We start from the raw sequence: 18,236 nt of genomic DNA, 5'->3' as shown, positions 1-18,236 counted from the left end.
TTAGCCCCCAGGGCTGGAGCATCCATGAAAAAAAAAAAAAAAAAAAAAAAAAGATAGTGCTTAGCACCCACCAGCAGCCCCCGTATCGGCGCCTTCCCCACACCCCCAGCACCTCCTGCCCACTGGCAGCCCCAATCAATGCCTTCCCCTCCAGCGCCTCCTGCCCGCCGTGATCAGCTGTTCCGTGGCAGGCAGGAGGCCCTGGGGGGCAGGAGCGAGGGCCAGGCACGCTTGGGGGAGGGAGTGAATATGGCAGGAAGAGGCAGGGCAGGAGTGGGGCCTTGGAGAAAGGGGTGGAATGAAGGCCGGGCCTGGAGTGGCACATTAGAAACTTGGCACATATGAATTTAACCCTGCTGGAAGCTCTGCAGAGATGGAGCTGTTCATTTCCAGTTGTTGTCACTTCTCAGTTGAATGCCAAAATGACTCTTTCCAGGAAGAGTTTTTGGTTGATACCGCTGCTGGCTTAGACATCCTGAATCATACATGCTGACTCATGGCGTGATGAATGCTGCAAGCACCAACATACTAGGTCGCTTAGTGGCCTCTTCAAAATACAAAAGCCTTTTGTGAGGTGAGCAGATAGACTAAATTATAAACAATCAAAAACATTCAACCAAAAAAGGTGAAACCTGTCTTACTGAAGACACACACACACACACACACACACTTACACTTTGTGAAAGAAGTCAATTGTGAGAGTGGTTGTTTAATCCTTTTTATAATTTCAGATGACAAAAAAAAATCAACCAACCTTCCTTACTTCCCTAATTCCCACATTGCACAAGTAACTAAACAAACAAACAAACAAACGTGCCAGATGGACAGCCCTGAAAACTTAAGTCTTCTCTCTCTCTAAAAAACAGGTACAGGACAGACAGTGGCTCCGAAATCATCCCCCCAGAGCCAGCTAACATCTCCAGAACAGCCAACTAACATGTGCTTGGGCATTTGATGTGGAAATGAGACAGCCAACTCTTTTCACATTGACCACTAAACAGCCTGCAAATGGAGACAGTTGGTCACCATGGCTGTATGCAAACCAATTATTTAAGAGTCTCTGTTACCAGTCTCCCCACGCCTCCACCTCAATGTCCAGGCATTAAGAATGCTGCTCTAGAGGTTCACGTAGGGGCTGGTTAAGAATGCTAGTCAGATGAGAGCTTTCTGGAGGTGATCACAGCCTCTCGTTATTGTGTTATACCCTCTCTTTTGGTTGTTTATGAAAGACGTTGATGCTATGAAAAGTTACAAATGCATTCATAGAGTAGCTTGGCACACAAAGATCAGCATTATATTGACTAGCCCCCCTGCTTGCTCCTTGGTGTGGTCTAAAAATAGACTATCCCATTAATGTAGTTAATTACTAGATCATCAACAGCGTCAGGTAGAATTCATCGCAGCATGGACAGCAACCAGTAAGCTGCTAGATAAAAGGCAAAATCCAAGACCACCGTCTGGGTATTCTATCGAAGGGGACACAATATAAAATAGATGTTCTTGGAGAACAGGTTTGTATGAATTGCTTTGTTTTCTCCCAAGTAATCAAGACAAGCCTAAGTAAAGAACGTACCCTCATCAGGACCTCAAGAGAGAAACAATGATGCAGTCAAAACAGAAAAAGCAGGGCACGCCAATGAATCTTGTATGGACACGAAGAGTTGTCGTAGAAATTAAGTCAGGTGCAACGTTTATTCTCTTTCTCCAAAAGCAATCAGTGTATCACTTAGAGGGAAATGTTAGAAACAGGGTGGTGAGAGAGGCAATGCAAGATGACTAAACCATTTTTCTGAATGCCCCATATATTTCTGAGCAACTGAAGGGTAAGATGAAAAGGAATTAGGGGAAAAACCAAAGCCATGTTGCATGTGATTTGTTTGGGTTTTTTTGAAAGATTAATTGCATACATGAAGGAAATGTGTGCAGAACGTTCCTTTTTAATGCAACTAATCTCAAACTCCAGATATCACCCTCTCCCCTTACACATATATCAATGTGGTGCACAAATATTCTGCCAAAACATTAATGCCATTATTCCCCTTTCATCCCTCTAGAACCATTTATCCTTCGGCCCCTATGGAAGCCTCTTGGTATACACGTGTGTGTCTAAAACTGGAAAATAGTGAAGTTGGTTTCTTAAGCTCTGCTATAGAAGGAGACAAACCCACACCCGTCCTCTTCCCAGAAACCCCCCTAAACAGGGGCCAAAACATTGGGTCTACCTCATTAACTGAGAATAGCTAAGTCAACATTAAGATGATGCACTTTTTGATAGCACTTTTCAGAGGAAAGAAAGTGTCATTATCCCCATTTTACAGGAGGGGAAATGGAGGTATGGAGAGATGAAATGACTCACCCAAAATCACACAGCAGATTGGGGGCCAAGAATGGGACTCTAAATTTGACTCCCTGCTTCCTAGTCACTTGCTCACATTGCATAGGAGTGTCCCGGGTACCATATGTGTATGTTTGATGGAGTTCTAAAGCATGGGGGATTATACAGACAGAGTGAAGCACCCAGCCTCTATTTAAATTCAGTGGGATTTAGGTGTCTAATTCCCTTAGGCTCCTATGAAAATAGGAGTCAAAGTTCAAGGCACAGCCCTCTTCAACCCTCCCTGCAGCTGTTCATACCAGTCCTGGTTGCTCCCCTGAATAAAAATACCTGCTATATTTTATTCTTCCATCCCTTTAGGATAGGCAATATCCTTTCAGTGGCCCTCTAGGTTTTATCTTCTATACTGTTGGTTTTAAAGGTCCTGTGTATACCCTGTTATAGACTGACCTGTTAAAAATACGGACATTAGCAGCTTTTCAATCCCTGAACAAATCAGGGGTAGTCACAACCGTCCAGACCCATCACCATTTCTTCCCAGAGAGAGTCTGCAAATGAAGTCCAGTTTGATATTCTGAAGTCTCAGACTTTGTCCACACCCATCAACCCAAAAGCAGCTGGGGTAATCTTGCAGTATTTCCACAGCATCTGTGTATAACAGAGCCACTTATCCTGCACCAGTTCTTTCATCTATCAGTTTGCTTCATAATCTCTGCTTCTATCGCCCTTCAGTTACCTACTTACTTTTGGGCTCAGTTTTATACCACGTCAGACAAATTTTAACCAGTCCAAAAATACCTGCCCTCCCTGTATATGAAGAAAGAGTACGACCTTACTTTACCCTTGCCTGGCGATTTCAAACAAATGAGTTTGTAGCCAACTTTGACATTTATAGATAGATGGCATGTGACTCATTGCTGCGCCAATAACTGTGGAAGTCTACTTTGTACCCAACACATTTGTCATTTACTAACAAAGAGTGGTCAATGCAATTGAAGTGCTATAATTTTCCATCAGAAGAGTTCTCTATGTGAAGCAGCCATCACAGGCGAACTAGTTTATTTGAAGCCGATTTTTGTTGTTGGCTTCCTACCCCAACCCCAGATCCATAGCTTTGTAGTTGGTTCCCCCTCTCCCCAGCCACAAAAATTCATACATTCCCAAACTCCTCATGGCATCACCTAGCTGGGTCTGGTACCAGGGAAGAAGGAGGAATCCTCCCCTACCCAAAGGACGGAGTGACCGTTGAGCCCAATGATTGAAGTAGCCCTCCATGCCTTTTATGTGTACATGTCCCTGTACAGAGATGCATTGGAGGACCTCCTGTAGGGCTCTGTGCCATATACGGGGTGCCCACCTCAGCACACACCATTCCAGTCCTGCCTTCCCCTTGCACGGTAGAACCAGTTCCATTGCTGAAGGGGAGACTCCCGGCAGCCCTAGCCCCTAAACACAGACTAACTGATATGGCGTGAAGAGCCATGAAACGCCCAATAAAAATCAATGGAAGTCATGTGACTAAAATCCTATTGCAGAAGCACTTGCATTTCTGGTGTCAATGTGACGCAGACTACTAGTGGAAATAGTATGGTGTATATTCCATGAATCAGCATTGATTACACCACCACTCTATTGCCACCCTTCTTAAGTACTGATATTTAGTTTCTTTTAGAAACTATTTGAGAATGAACTTTACCCAGACTGTTCTGTCAACAGCCAGAAAGGATGAGTAAGGTGGGACTCTTTCCAATGAGGAAGTTCTCCGTTGGTGTATATGTTCCTACAGGATGTTTTGTCACCAGATGTTTTGACAACTGCAGCCAATACATTAGGGTCCATTTCCTATTCAACTCTAGTCATTGGAGAGGTTTCATTATAAATAAGTCATCCTGACAGGTCCAGGACCAGAGATCATGCAAAAAGTCACGTGATTAAGTGTCACGACAGAATGGCATTGCTCCCAATATTGTTTTACTGAAGAATGTTGGGCTAAACAACAGAACAGCCGCCATCTCACGTACTAAGTCTCTGGGCTTCCATAGCTCAATTGTATTTTCATCCCTAGATTCTCTCTTAGGCAGCATTACGGGTTTAGAGAAAATTTTTCATTGAGGCCATCTACAGGAGAGAGATTTCAAAAAGATTCCCAATTTAAATGCTGGTGTGATTTCCCTCACCTGGTCCATCACAACCCAAAGCATCCTTTCTGATATAGTATTAGAGTCATCTCTCTAGAATGCATCAGCATTAACTGGAGGTCCTTCTTTGGAAAACAAAACATACATCACTCTCTCTCTCACACAGAGTTTCTAAACAAAAATGCTCATGTATCATCTCTTTTTGGAGCTTTTCCTTCACATTCTTTTGACAAACAAGACACTTCTCCCCCCCTCCAGAAAGTTGTGCTTGTGGAAGGTGTTGGACTGCCAGCCCTGGAAATGGAAGTTTTCTGTTTTTCCACAGCAAAGGCAGCAGCAGCTGCAGACTTTTCCCCATACGGACTCCCCAAAGCACCTCAACCCTGTCTTAGGGTGACCGCCTGCAGAGCTAAGACGGTACTTCAGTCTGAATATTCATTCATTGCTTGGTATTCCACAGGGAAACAACCAGCAAGGGTGCCCCTTGTAGCACTATCTGTTTGGTATGTAAGCTGCACAGCTCACACTAGTAACTGGTCACTACCAAGCTTAACTGAACTTTAAGAGGCAATGTTGTACTGCCCATTGCAAACCCACAGAAGCATCCAGTTTTCATCCTCATGCTTCAAGAAAGAAAAATGTTAGTGTGTTAGTGGACTTCTCATTTCAAATAAGGGCTACAACCTGATTGCTTCTGGGCAATCACAATGAAGGGGTGGAGCTAGTCTTGTCATGCAATTTAGAAGTATAGGAACCTTAAACACACAACAGTGGTGACAACGACATCAGCAGTGTTCAGTTTTCACATACTAGGTTTCCCATTTCACACAACACATCTGTTGCTCTTTTAGTACTGTGCACCATCTGGCAGCGCTGTTGTATACAATTTATACATGAAGACTATGTTGTTTTATAATCAAATACAGTTTCCACAAAAGGATTAGGATTTCAGGACTAAGATAATGTTACACTATTGCTTCAGCCAGCTTGGAATAGTGGGTTAAGCTTTCCTGGCACATCTGGAGAGACTTGGCACAAGAGACTTTAAGTTTGGTTCTTGTATGTTCTTAAAAAAAAAAAAAAAAGACACCAAAGCCATTTTTGCATTCTTTTAGGAAAGAAAGTGGGAAGAAAACATAAAAAAAGTGAGTAAGAATTTCTCTAACATAAGCGTTTAAGGTGACCACCTAGCTTTTATGCAATACTTGCCTTCTCTAGATTTCAAAGCACTTTACAAAGGAGGTCAGTGTCATGATCCCTATTTTACAGATGAAGGAAGCAGAGGAATGGAGAGGTGAATTGACATGGCCAGGTCACTCAGCTGGCCGGCAGCAGAGCCAGGGAGAGAACTCAGGTCTATTGAGTGGAATCCAGGGCCCTACTCCCACATCCAGGCTTTTGATGTCTCCGTGTAGTTTTATCCTGCACTCTTAACATTTGGGGCTCATGGCACTTAAAACAGCAGCTTTGGTCCTCAAAATACTAGTCTTATTTTAGTCTCCATTTCCCCATGGATGCCTCATTGGAAGGGGTCTTCCTTGGGCAGTGACTCTGCTGCTGTCTCTGCAGCCCAGTCAGTTGGCATGGGCCAGCTCTGGGTTTTTATTTGCAGTGCAGACATACCCTAAGAGGCCTCTGGGCCTTGAGACCCGCTGGAGCTGCTTCCTCCCCCTTCCCCAGCCTTTGCAGAGACTCCCCATTCTGGTTCCTTCCCACTCAACTTCACCTGCAAGTCTGATTCAGCATTCCTCTTCCTCACCATACAATTGGGGAAGGGAGGTGCTGGCCCAGCGGCTCACATACCATAGTGACAGGCATGGTAAAAAAAAACCTACGCAGATTCCACTTTGTTCACCCTCTCTATGCCCTCCAATCATGGTGGGAGCAGCTCTTAGCTTATCCAAAGTGGATCCCCTTAACCCTGCAAGCTACCTTCTTCCCCATCTCACAGGAAACCCCATCCTATTTCATCTTTAATAGTGCCCCAAGTACCTGATTCACAAGCCATTTCTATTCATTTGCCAGTGGAATTACAGCCCTTCTGCATCATCCCTCAAGCAAATCAAAAAGAATTTAGGCCTTGTGGCATGCAACAAAGCCGACTCAAACTGAGCAAGAGACTTAAGACAAGCGGCTCCTTATTGATCTCACCCTTTGGGTGGCGTGATTGAGCATCTCTTGCCAGGCAGAGTCAAACTGACGCTTGTCATCCTCCAGCAGCCTCTGTTCAGCGAGTGAGATGGTTTCCTTGGCAGCACGCAGCACCTCAGTAGCCCTCTGGAAATCCTGAGTCGCTTTCTGAGCTTCCAGTTGTGCCTAGAAAACAGACACTGCAATTAGGCATCAAGGAACACTTAGTGTGGCAGTTTTTAAAAATAGCTAAGACCAAGATTTTAAGGACAAAAACACTCCGGTGTTTTGATTTCCCACCCTTTTGTTTGGCAGCACATACATATTTCCTTGCCTGGGTCACTGCTAGTTCACAGCCACACATGTCTTCTGTAAAGCATTACCATGCTGTTCATATCCTATAAACCCAAAATGCAGGAGATCATTTCTGCATAATAAGCATCTGGATGACAGATGGAGAAATACTGTGTGGAACAGCTTTAATCCATCAGGAAGAAACAGGAGGCAGCAAGACAACACAAAAACTCCTAATATCTCTGCTCTCCATAGCCAGCTTGGTGTTGAGTTTCACAAGAATGCAATGGGGAACAACATTTCGTGAGTGCAGAATTTAAGTCAATACCAATTTTTTAGTCACTGCAGTATTAACCAAGCAGAAGAGCATTTCTGAGCGGTTACGTTATTACACAGCATGATGCACAGTTTTCCAGGGAAGAGATCTGTAAACCAGTTATACGTATTCTCTTCTACTCTGTTATGAGAGGGGTAGAGTAGGCACTGTAGGTCCCAGGTCTGACGCATAGGGGCAAGGGAAGAATGGAGGTAGCCAAACAGTTAAGTGCAATACTTTATAGTGTGTGTAGATCAATGTTCAATGGACATGTTGATTTGGTTCAGTCTCCAGTCCTGGGTCAGTCACTCAAACCTAGGGATCCTCTTGTCAACAGCTGTGTTTGAAGTAGTAGTATTTAAAAGTCTGGATGAGAGCTATGAAATAACTGGCTTTATAATGACCTAAATTCTAGCTCTATGAGCAAGAGGATTCATTTAAGTACTCCACCCATACAAGTATCCTACCAAGATATTAAATTACAATACTTCCAACCAATGAAAATACAAGTTAGAGGCATCACAGGACAAATTTACTGTAATTATCTGACTTTTGAGGACATTTACTTAGAAATTTCAAAAAGCTGCTGGTTTTACAGATTAAGCTTTTTAAAAGAACTGGGCCCAAGTGACCATATTGTCATCCCAGTCAAAACTGTTTTGAGATTGGGGAGTGTTCAAATCCAGGGTCTCAGTTTTGAACCATCTGTTTTTTCATGTCTGAAACACACTACACATCAGTCTTCCAAAAACCCTTAGCCAATGTGGTATCAGCAACCATTTGCCCATGCGGCTGGAACGGGGAGAAAAAAAATGGGTGGCATGGCAACCAATAAAATATAAATACAGCCACTATCGCTGCATATTCATATGAACTCCAGTGACCAGACAAAAGGGATTATAAAGTCTACATGTTCATCAGCCTGTACTATTATATTTTGGCACCAATGACTGGTGTTAATTGTTTGTTAGAGAGAGATGGTTGGTTTTAACAAGATAAATTATAGGAAACAATCCTTTTAAAAAACCTAGCTTCAAGTTACTGGAAATGTCCATATTTTTAAAATGAATACTCATTTTTTATGGTTATCCCTGAACCAACTCAGCTATCTGGAGTTTTTGATCTTTAGGTTGTTTTTAAGGTTAGAGGTGTTTGTCAGAAGCTCACAATTGAAGCGTAATGACCACTTTCAATATCATTTCATTTACCTTCACCTACTTATGGACATCCATTTAGTATACCACATTAGAAGCCCTTTTTAAGGTGTGAGTTTTGTTGTTTAACTGAAGATCATAGCCTTTTGTATTCGGTCTAAGTTTTTATTTATTTATTTTTTTAATGAAAAAAATGGTTTCCAGCTCTTCTGCCTGGGAAGAAAACCTTTCAAACATAAGCAACTGCATTAGGTTTCTTTAGCATACAGCACTGGGGAAGATGAAGTTTTCAGTTACACTTCAAAAGTTTTTAAATGAAATTAACCAATTTATATCTACTGAATAAAAATGTCAGCTTTGACCAGATCTGACAGAACACCCTAAAAACCACGAGTTTACATTTTCACAGACCTGAAGAAGAGCTCTGTGTAAACTCAAAAGCTTGTCTCCCTCACCAACAGAAGTTGGTCCAATAAAAGATATTACCTCACCCACCTTGTCTCCAGGGCCAGCTCCAGCATTTCTGCCGCCCCAAGCAAAAAAAAAAAAAAAAGCCGTGATCGGCGGCGGCAGTTCAGCGGCAGGTCCTTCGCTCCTAGAGGGAGTGAGGGACCTGCCGCCCCCGAATTGCCGCAGGTGCCGCCCCAAGCACCTGCTTGTTAAGCTGGTGCCTGGAGCCAGCCCTGCTTGTCTCTAACATTTGGAAAGGGGTTTGGACCTGAAACTGTGCAAAGGATTCTGGAATATAGGGTCACGTGTGTGTGTGGGGGGGGGGGAGAGAAGAGAAAGAATAGATCATTTTGTTTTTGCAGGCAGAAAAAGGTGGTCACTTGGGAAAAGGCTGCTAATCTCTGTTTTAGAATATGAAATAAGCAGAACAGCAATCTTTTGAAAGAGCTGTTTGCAGCTTGTTCTCAGCACCAGATGTATCAGCCTTCACACTTTAAACGTCATGCTTATTTGTATATGTAGTTACAGAAACAAGGCCTCCCTAGGGGAAAAAAGTATCACCTAATTTAAACAAGAGTTTCAAAAGGTAAAAACCATGTTCAGTTCCCCTCAAAAGCTTCTGAAATGGTAGCAAGCTCTTTCGACTTCTTCCCTGTTAGATCACACTTCAGAAATGTGTTTTACCGCACAGTGATGGTGGATAAATATATTCATGCTAGAGCTTCTCTATTAGCCTAGAAAAATCAGAAGCCACAACAGTAAGGATGTGTTTCACTACCAGCTCTGAGCAGACTTGCCACACTGCTTTCCGAAGCAGTGGTTAGGTACTTCTACGCACACAGATCCACCCAATCCCTTGCTGCTGTCAGTCAGCTTACAACCTACAGTCCTTAAGCAGGTCTTCTTAGCTGCCAGAGCCCTAAAACATTAGAGAGCATTTAATTTCTGGTAGAAGTGCACATCATGAACACATTGTGCTTTGTGCCAAGATTAGTGGATAAGAAATGTTTTTGCCAGCCCAGTGCCAGTTCACTGTTAAGGCAGTCTGACAGGCAGGCTCACGACAGCTAAAAAACTCCAGCTGCTCACGCCGAGTGAATAAATGCATTTTATAAATCCTAAACCCCTGTGGGCAAGTAATATTTTAAATTAAGCTACTAGCTATCTGCCTTTGACTTTGGTATCTAGTGGATATAGCAAAATCTTCAGATGATCTTTAAACAAGGTTAGGTCCGAGCCTTTGATAAAACACATTAGAAGAGCATAAATCTCGGTCCCAAAAATATCCTCCGTGGCTTACTGGGAAGTCGTAACTACTTGTTCTTCCAATAAGTTTGGTCTGTCCTGGTAAAGAGGTCACTGCAACTGAAGGTCAGAAGTTCTCCATAAAGAGTTGGCTGACAGCCGACCCTGGATGCTGGGAAAAAAGGTTTTCACTTTCTAGAAGGCCATGTGCAGGATAAAGGGCTCTTCGAATTTCACCTGGCTAATCCAATAAAGTAATGTTATGAATTAGGTTTCTGAAGTCCAAAATCAAGGGTTTTAGCTGCACAATTCTCCCACTGACTTTAACAGAAGTTGAGCTACTAAAGCCCTGAGCAACACATTTAATGTTTAATGGTCCTGCAGTCATTCATACCTCCTTTCATTATATGTTTAAAATAAAATTGGCTCGACACTGAGAACACGCTCTATCTGTGGAGATCTCCATTCATCATAGGTGCATTTTAGGGCTGATGAAGTCATCCAGTCCTTCCCCAAGCAAAAGGATGGGTTGCTCTATTTCTTTCAGTACAAAATATAATCCTCTCTTGAATCCATCTAGCGTTTATGCCTCACAGCTTCGCCTGGAAGCCACTGCCAAACTGCAGTGGAGAATTTTCTTCAGTCTGCCACCATAACTTGAATGTTCAAGATGGAGGTCGAGGTCATTATTCCTAGTCTTGTCCTTTTGTGTATGTCAGTAAATTCTTCCCCCCACTACCACCCCACTTTTTTAAAAAAAAACTTCTCCTCCTGTATTAAAGGTCTGTGTGCTGTGCCCTCCCTCTTTGCCAATTCTCTTCCAAATTAAAGGTATTTCCAAAATGTTTATGCTGGAGGATGCAGTTATTGGCCCATGTTCACCCCACATGCTAAGTGGCTTCTCTACCACTGGAGCCAAATGCCCCTATTATTGTCACAAAAGGCATCTTTTCCAATACATACAATGATGCTGATATTACATCAACTCCCACCAACACAAAAAACAGAGATTAAGAATATTAAACCAAAAAGCCAGCATATTCATTCTTCTTTCTTTCCTTTCATCCACATTTTTTTTTAAAAGCCTTCCAAGTTACACAACCCCTGCAAGCTGGTAGACCAATTCATTTATACAAAGCCATACTGCAGCCCGGCTAAAGCACTCCTTCAAGGTTAACTGACAACTAAGGATCCATTGCGACAGCTATAATCTCCAACTGTATGTGCATAACTAATGACAAAACTCAAGAGTTGCCAAGAAGAGGCACAGAAAGGGCTACGAGTGGGATAAATCTGCTTGTACCGCAACAGAATTTCTCCTCCTTGGCCAATTTTATTCACCAAGGGCCTGAACCTGTGCACACTTACACACATTGTAACTGTAAGGGGACTCATTTAAGTGACTTGTGTGCATAAGTGCGTGCAGGACTAGGACCTAATATAGCAACAGGCAAGGATTCCATTACGGTCAATGCAGAGAAGTTATTTTAAAATGTTTTTAAAGCAGCTTCCAGTTTTACATTGGTCAGTAAGGAGGATGCAAGTTTGGTATCAGTGAGAAAAAAATCAATCTGCAAATTCAGATGCTGCAGAGAACTTAATATGTGTATTAAAATTAAGAAAAAATACAAAAGGTACAGTGTAGTCAACCTGTACACTGCGTAGGTCCTTATAGCACTATTCATCAGTCATTTTACTTTGGATCTTACAGTATATCCCAACTACAGTAGAACCTCAGAGTTCCGAACTGACCAGTCAACCACACACTTCATTTGGAACCAGAAGTACATAATCAAGAAGCAGTAGACACCAAAAAAAAAAAAAAAAAAAAAATACAAATACAGCACAGTAGTGTGTTAAATGTAAACTACTAAAAAAAATAAAGGGAAACCACAATTTTTCTTCTGCATGTAAAGTTTCAGAGCTGCATTAAGTCAATGCTCAATTGTAAACTTTTGAAAGAACCACCATAATGTTTTGCAAAAAGAACAGGAGTACTTGTGGCACCTTAGAGACTAACAAATGTTTTGTTCAGAGTTACGAGCAATCGCCATTACCGAGGTGTTCGTAACCCTGAGGTTCTGTAAGGGGCATACACAATTCCTTTTTATAAAAAGCCCTTGACTGAAACATAAAGAGAATATAACTATTTATTTACATAAGGAACTGGGAAACCACATGTTATAGCCCAAGGTCACTGCTCTAAGCTAATTTGTTTGTTAATGTGAAACCCATGTATTTCTTGCCTGCTAATCTTTAAACAAGTGTTTAAAATTTGTCTTGCTACTAGCCAATACTTGCTTACTACTCAAAAATAATTAACTGGCTCCCAGCTAGACTGTTCAGAGACAAATAGGAAGTTTCATATACTTCCATTTAGGCTATCATCTCTTAAGTAAGTAATTACTCATTTAGTTAAGATACTAAGTAAAGTACAAGAAAGAACACTATGTACTCTGCTAGATCATCACCGGAGTTGCCATATTTAATTATTTGCAACATGGGGCAGGGTCACTCCCAAACTGGTTTTGGGCTACCTTTAGCACTATCCAAGGCTTTTAGCGCTTGTGCACACTCATTGTCCAGCGAAAGCAGACACTATATCTGCACCATGGTGAGCCCTTCTTAATTATTACCGGGGTGGGTTTACCTATTTGACAGCCAATGAGTCCTAAGCAAACAAGCACTCTTTCTAGCTACCAGAATTATTAACTGAATATAGCAGCCGCTCAATGTCCATTATTTTGGACGGATGTGCTGTCATACTTCACACTGAAGTCAAATGTTATTCAAATAAGATGACAGGTGCTGTAGAAAAGTAACATTGTCATACATTCAAACATTCCAGAGAGCACAATGTGTGCTTAAAAGAAAAAAAATACCCTCCTCAACCATCCTCTCCTCCTCAAAAACAAAACAAAAAAAGGAGTCAGATTAGAGGGACTGGGATGAGTCATCTCAAATATAGAACGACCCCTCTCCACACACAGGCAAATCAATCGCTTATAAAATTCAAAGCCTGTCCCTTAATGGCAGATTTACGAGAATCTTTACTGAGCTACATAAAAGTCTACAATTATTCTCTGCATTACTGTCAGAACATCCAATTTCTTTGCTATTCCTATCAAGAGCTTGAAACGTTTCGGTATCTTTGAAGCTGCCATTAAGGTGCTATTACACTGCACAGAGGTTAAACTTGACTTTTCAAAGATGGGTTTAGGGACCTTTTAAAAAAGTCATTTCAGCCCAACCGTTAGACCTCCAACATCTTGGGAGCAAACTATTTCCTCCCTGCACCATAAATAATGGAAATGCCTGTGGAATACAATGACCAGATGTCCCTACTTTATCGGACTCCTGCTTTTGGTTAAATATCTTGGTTTTTTCCTTCTTCTGGAGGCTGAATTGTTACAGCTCCAATTGTCCCCTGGACCTCAGCTCGTTTACATCCATGGCAATTTTTTTGCAAGATGGGACAGGGAAAGCAAGGCAAGGCTAGGGCACCGTAGCAAATTTTGAGAGATTTCTATCACTGCTTACAGCAATGGTTCTATGGCAAAGTGTCCCCACACACCTCTGCTAGACAGAGAAGTAGGCCTGCTGCAGACTAAGCCAAGATCATCACACTCAAATCCCTCATCACCTAGCCCAAATCTGAAGCCACATTTCCAGAAATAACAAGGCTCACACACTAACCCAGTGTGGCATCTAATTCAGCCTGCCGCCTCTGCTCACATCATGTATGCAGTTGCTTTCGTGCATGCAAGAGATAACCATCTTCCAGGGCCTCTTAAAGAAAAAAACAACAATTTTAATCTGGACAAAAACAGCGTATTTAAAGAATTCAGTCAAGTAACAGAGGGGGCCTGTGTCAATTACGTGGCACTGCCATACGCCTGATAAGAAGGGGAATTTATAAACTGGAGGCCCCTTCTGCTATGACAGCACCTATGCACAGACATCATTGGAAGCTCTAATTTCAGATGTTCTCATGAAGGCTAAGTTCTTCAGTCCTACTCTAGTGGTTGATAAGCCATCAAGCCTATTCCCCTCCATCATGCTCTTAGCCACTCAAAAGCTGTTTGCGATTGCTTGATAAAACTGAGGCTTCATTCTCCCCACTCCATTGTCAAATAAATTATGCTCTTTGTGATGCATTTGAATAGGGCATATATGGAGATCCCAGAAGACGCATCACACATCCAATCCTTGCTTGTTAGAGCGGGATTGTCTCCGGTTGCAAGTCAGACTGAGGTTATTCCCTTATTTAGCATGCCTATGGCACCAAAGACTGCCATGCTATACTCACTAATACTGTACAGACTGCCTTCTTGTGCAGCCAGCACCATCTGTTAGTGGTGTATTTCAGCATGGCCAAAAATAAAATATAGAACTGTCCCTCCCTCTCTTTGAAAGATGGGTTTACAGTAACTTGGCCAGTTTTATAAGAAATCCTTATCGTCAAGAAGAGAGCTAGAATGCCAGGATGAAATATGGAGTTCTTCATCTAGAATATAAAACCCTGCACAACAAAATCTCTATAGCACAAACAGTAAGTCTAAGGTTATATTTTATAATTGGTTGTTAAAGTTCACAGTAGCCAGCCAACATGCTTCTTTGCATCTGACAGCAGCCTTCCCTACTGAAGTCCTAAAAACAGATGCTGCAAGATTTAAGTGGACTGCCATAGTACATTTCTCTTTATAATTACTTGAAATAATAAGTGTTCAGTGAACCAGGCTGCACACTATAATCACATCTCATTTAATCATCAAAGCAGCAGCAGGTTCTCAGAGGGTTGACATTAAGGATCCGTAAACACTTCCCTACCAGAGATCCTAGCATAAGCGAAAAGAAAAATGCATGAAACATGAAGACTTTGGGATTCCAGTCTCAACTACAAGGACATGTGCTCAGTCCTTGGAAAGCCTCACATCAACCAACAGTGTCCAAATCCTTTGGTTGGGTAATGAGCAGCAAGAGTGTGCTCTGAAGGCAAAGCTTAGCCAATTCTACTCCACTGCAAAGAAGGTGGTTGGTACTTACAGACCATAAAATATGTTTAAGAGGTCCAACAGCAGTCAGGAATACAAGCAGACCTACCTGTAGTAAAGAGCCTGGATAGCAGCAGTTGCGAGAAGCTTACCTAAGGATAGATTTTAAATTGTTTGCAGCAACACTTTTTTTTTTTTTTTTGAAGTAGCAGCTGCGATTGAATACCCCCCCTATATTCCACCCTACACGCTACTGTAATGACCTTTGTACAAAATATGCCTTGTGAGGTATCATTTGAAAACTAAAAACTGGCTGGTCAATAATATGGTGAAATGTATGGACACGATGCATATTAAGAGTTATGAACATAAGCTGAAATTATGACTGAAGTGTGCTTACCAGACAAGTCTGGGGAGGAGGGCACACCTGTTTCTCAAAGACAAAAGACAAGCTGATGCCTCTAGTGAGGTGTCAAAGTTGGCTGGCCATCACCAGTCAAGCAGCCATTCTTTGCAAAGCAATTAGCATTTTAACAAACATCAACCCGGAACCTCTTTCACCATGAGTCTCCATGCCTCCATCCTCTCAGTGGGAAGGAATTTTATCTAAGGGTAACTAACCCTCAGATGACTGGACTATAAAAGTGAGGGGCAAACACCCCCCCAGAGACTCTCTTTCTTTCTCTCGCTATCTCTCTCACACTCTCTTTCACCTAAGATGAAAAAGGAACCAGCCCTTTGGACTTTGAGGGCCAATCCTGACTTGAGAATTTGGTCAACTACGTTGCTGGGAACCTGTGGTAAGATTTCAACCTTGAATCAAGTCTCGTTTGTTACGTTTTAGTTCCTAGAAAGCGTTTTCTCTCTATTTCTCTTGTAACCATTTCTGACTATAATACCTTGTACCTGTACTCATTTAAAACCTCTCTCTTTGTAGTTAAATGAACTTGTTTTATTCTTTAATCAAAACTAATCCAGTGTTGTGTTTAAAGTGAACTGTTGGGTAACTCCAATTAAAGCAGCAAACTGTTGGATACTGACCCCCTTACAGCAGCAATGGATCTTTAATATCCAAACTGTCAAGGAGAGGGCTGTGCAATGCAGAACAGCACACATGTTTTGGGGGGGGAAATCCAGGCCTGGGAGCACGTTGGGGTCACTCTGCTGTGAGTGTGGCTGCTATGTAGCTGACAGGCTGCTGGAGCCCGAGTTGCTGGACCAGGACTGGAGCTACACACAGACACTCAGAGCATGACCTGCATGCTGTTTGGCTGTTTGTGAGAGGCCCGGGCTGGGAGGAACATCAGCTAGGCATTGTGAGGCTCCCAAGGTTGCACACAGGTGGTGACACAGCCCGTCACTAGTCTGGATTGCAACCCAAATGTCATAGCAGCCCAGAACACTCTTTACCTAATCAAAACTCAAGCAAAGACTAGATGGGGAGGGAAGAAATACGGACAGGTCTTCCACAGTCCTGCCAGTGACATTTATCTTCTTTCCAACGATGTTATGACAAATTATCTTACTTGAAATTGTGGTTCTTTTATTTCTGCAGCTAAACTACTCAATATCCAAATCTCAACCCTTCCTGCACCACCAAACATGTAGGGCACAAACTAGCCTCTGCCTCCTCTTTCTATCCTGGGCCACTCTTTGCATGGCTTCTATGTTAAGAATAAATAAAACTCATACTTGCTAGTCAGAGCAGCCTCCTACTCAATAACAACAGCCTAATGGGGAGGAATATATTCAGGATCTTTAGATCACCAAGCAGATCTCCAGTGGTGACTTTTCAAGTCTCACTGGGAAGTATCCATTGTCTTCCTGATGGTTTAAAATTTGTCCAAGACACCCAACATTCTTCTACTCAGCCAGCTGGCATACCCAATGAATAAATGTTAAATCAAGGCCTAAAGAGAAGTGAAGTCTGTCACCCAATGCCTAATTGTCTAACCAAATAAAGTCTCCGTGACCTCCCTTTCTCCGGTCACACATATATCTGTGCCCTGAAGCAGCAGCAAAACAGAATGCAGGAATGATCGGACCAGAGACTGATGTGTCTAGCCTGATGTGCTTGAAAGCAGGATGGGAACTACCACACTGAAACTTGACTGGCTCCTGTATTCAGAATACACTATACAGTGATTAACTGATGTTGATCTGATATCTCTAAGGCAGCACAAAAGGCACTCCATCAAATTTAGAGTGTGGCAAAAGATTTCCTTTCCCTAACCCAGAGGGCATCCTGCTTTAACTAGAGAAGCAGCGTTTATTTCTGCTCTATTCCTTAGCAGAAAAGCAGGGAGTGACTTCCCTCCCTAAATAGTGCTATCATGTCAAACTCCCTTTCTTGCCATAATTCATCCTGGGCTTTGAGCTGAATTGGTGCCTGGTCACACAGCCAGCGTACACACTGCACTGAGTCTCACAAACAAGAAGGGAGACAAATCTGTGCTGAAGGTTCCCTCGCTGTTGTGCCAAGGGAACTCCGTGTTTCACAGGAAGACTGACGTCACGCTGCCCTCAATTCCCCATGGGGGTAGCAGGAGGGGAGCATTAAGATTTAATGACGTGCTTCATAATGAAAATGAAGTAGTCACTAGAGAAAAACATTGCCCTATAGAGCAGGTCCACAGGGAATAAAATACTGGGAGGGTGTGGGAGAAAGAGCTGAAATAAAGGCCCAGTTTAAGAATTAGTCATAGCCCACACTAACTCCAGAAACCTTGATGCTATACACAGATCCAGCTGAAAGGTTCTCCTTGCACTCTTCACATGGATTTCCTCCCCCCCCCCCCCCCCCTACTAGCAACTCCCTTCAGTTGTCAGGCTCCCCTACATTTCCAGATAGGCCAGAGAGGCTTGGAGTTGGCTCTGAGGTAAGCCTCCTTTTCCTTCAGGGCTATTTCAGCCACCACTTCCTGGAACGGTTCTGTCCTGCCTCAAGAATTGCTCCGACTGCCCTTCACAGCTGCCAAGTGTGGTAGGGGAAGGTTAAAAGAACCCCAAGTCCCATTTCTCTCTCCCCTCAATATGGGCTCTCCAGTTACAGGAACCCAGCATTTTAGAAAGGACTCTCCACTTTGCAGGACCTCTTTAAAAAGGATGTATACCACTACTAACCCTGTCACAATGCACTTCTGAGATCCACTTCAGATCTAAGCCACTTCTTAGCCAGAT

The 18,236-nt window shown here is 42.7% G+C and overlaps 1 protein-coding gene across 4 annotated transcripts in view; it reads right to left on the bottom strand.

Annotated features, from left to right (window-relative positions):
• Positions 1 to 18,236, bottom strand: part of SH3BP5 (SH3 domain binding protein 5) — a 58,490-nt gene that overhangs the window by 16,874 nt on the left and 23,380 nt on the right. For 3 of the 4 annotated variants that reach the window (XM_065583588.1, XM_065583590.1, XM_005278664.5), the window contains exon 4: positions 6,625 to 6,789. In XM_065583588.1, coding sequence (XP_065439660.1) covers positions 6,625 to 6,789 — 165 coding nt within the window. Of the gene's footprint in view, positions 1 to 6,624; positions 6,790 to 13,758; positions 13,852 to 15,165; positions 15,209 to 18,236 lie in introns of those variants that run through there. The other variant, XM_065583589.1, reaches the window with a different exon arrangement.

Source organism: Chrysemys picta, chromosome 2, assembly GCF_011386835.1.
Source record: "Chrysemys picta bellii isolate R12L10 chromosome 2, ASM1138683v2, whole genome shotgun sequence".
Classification (NCBI taxonomy): Eukaryota; Metazoa; Chordata; order Testudines; family Emydidae; genus Chrysemys; species Chrysemys picta.
This window is presented reverse-complemented; position numbering and strand designations above follow the sequence as displayed.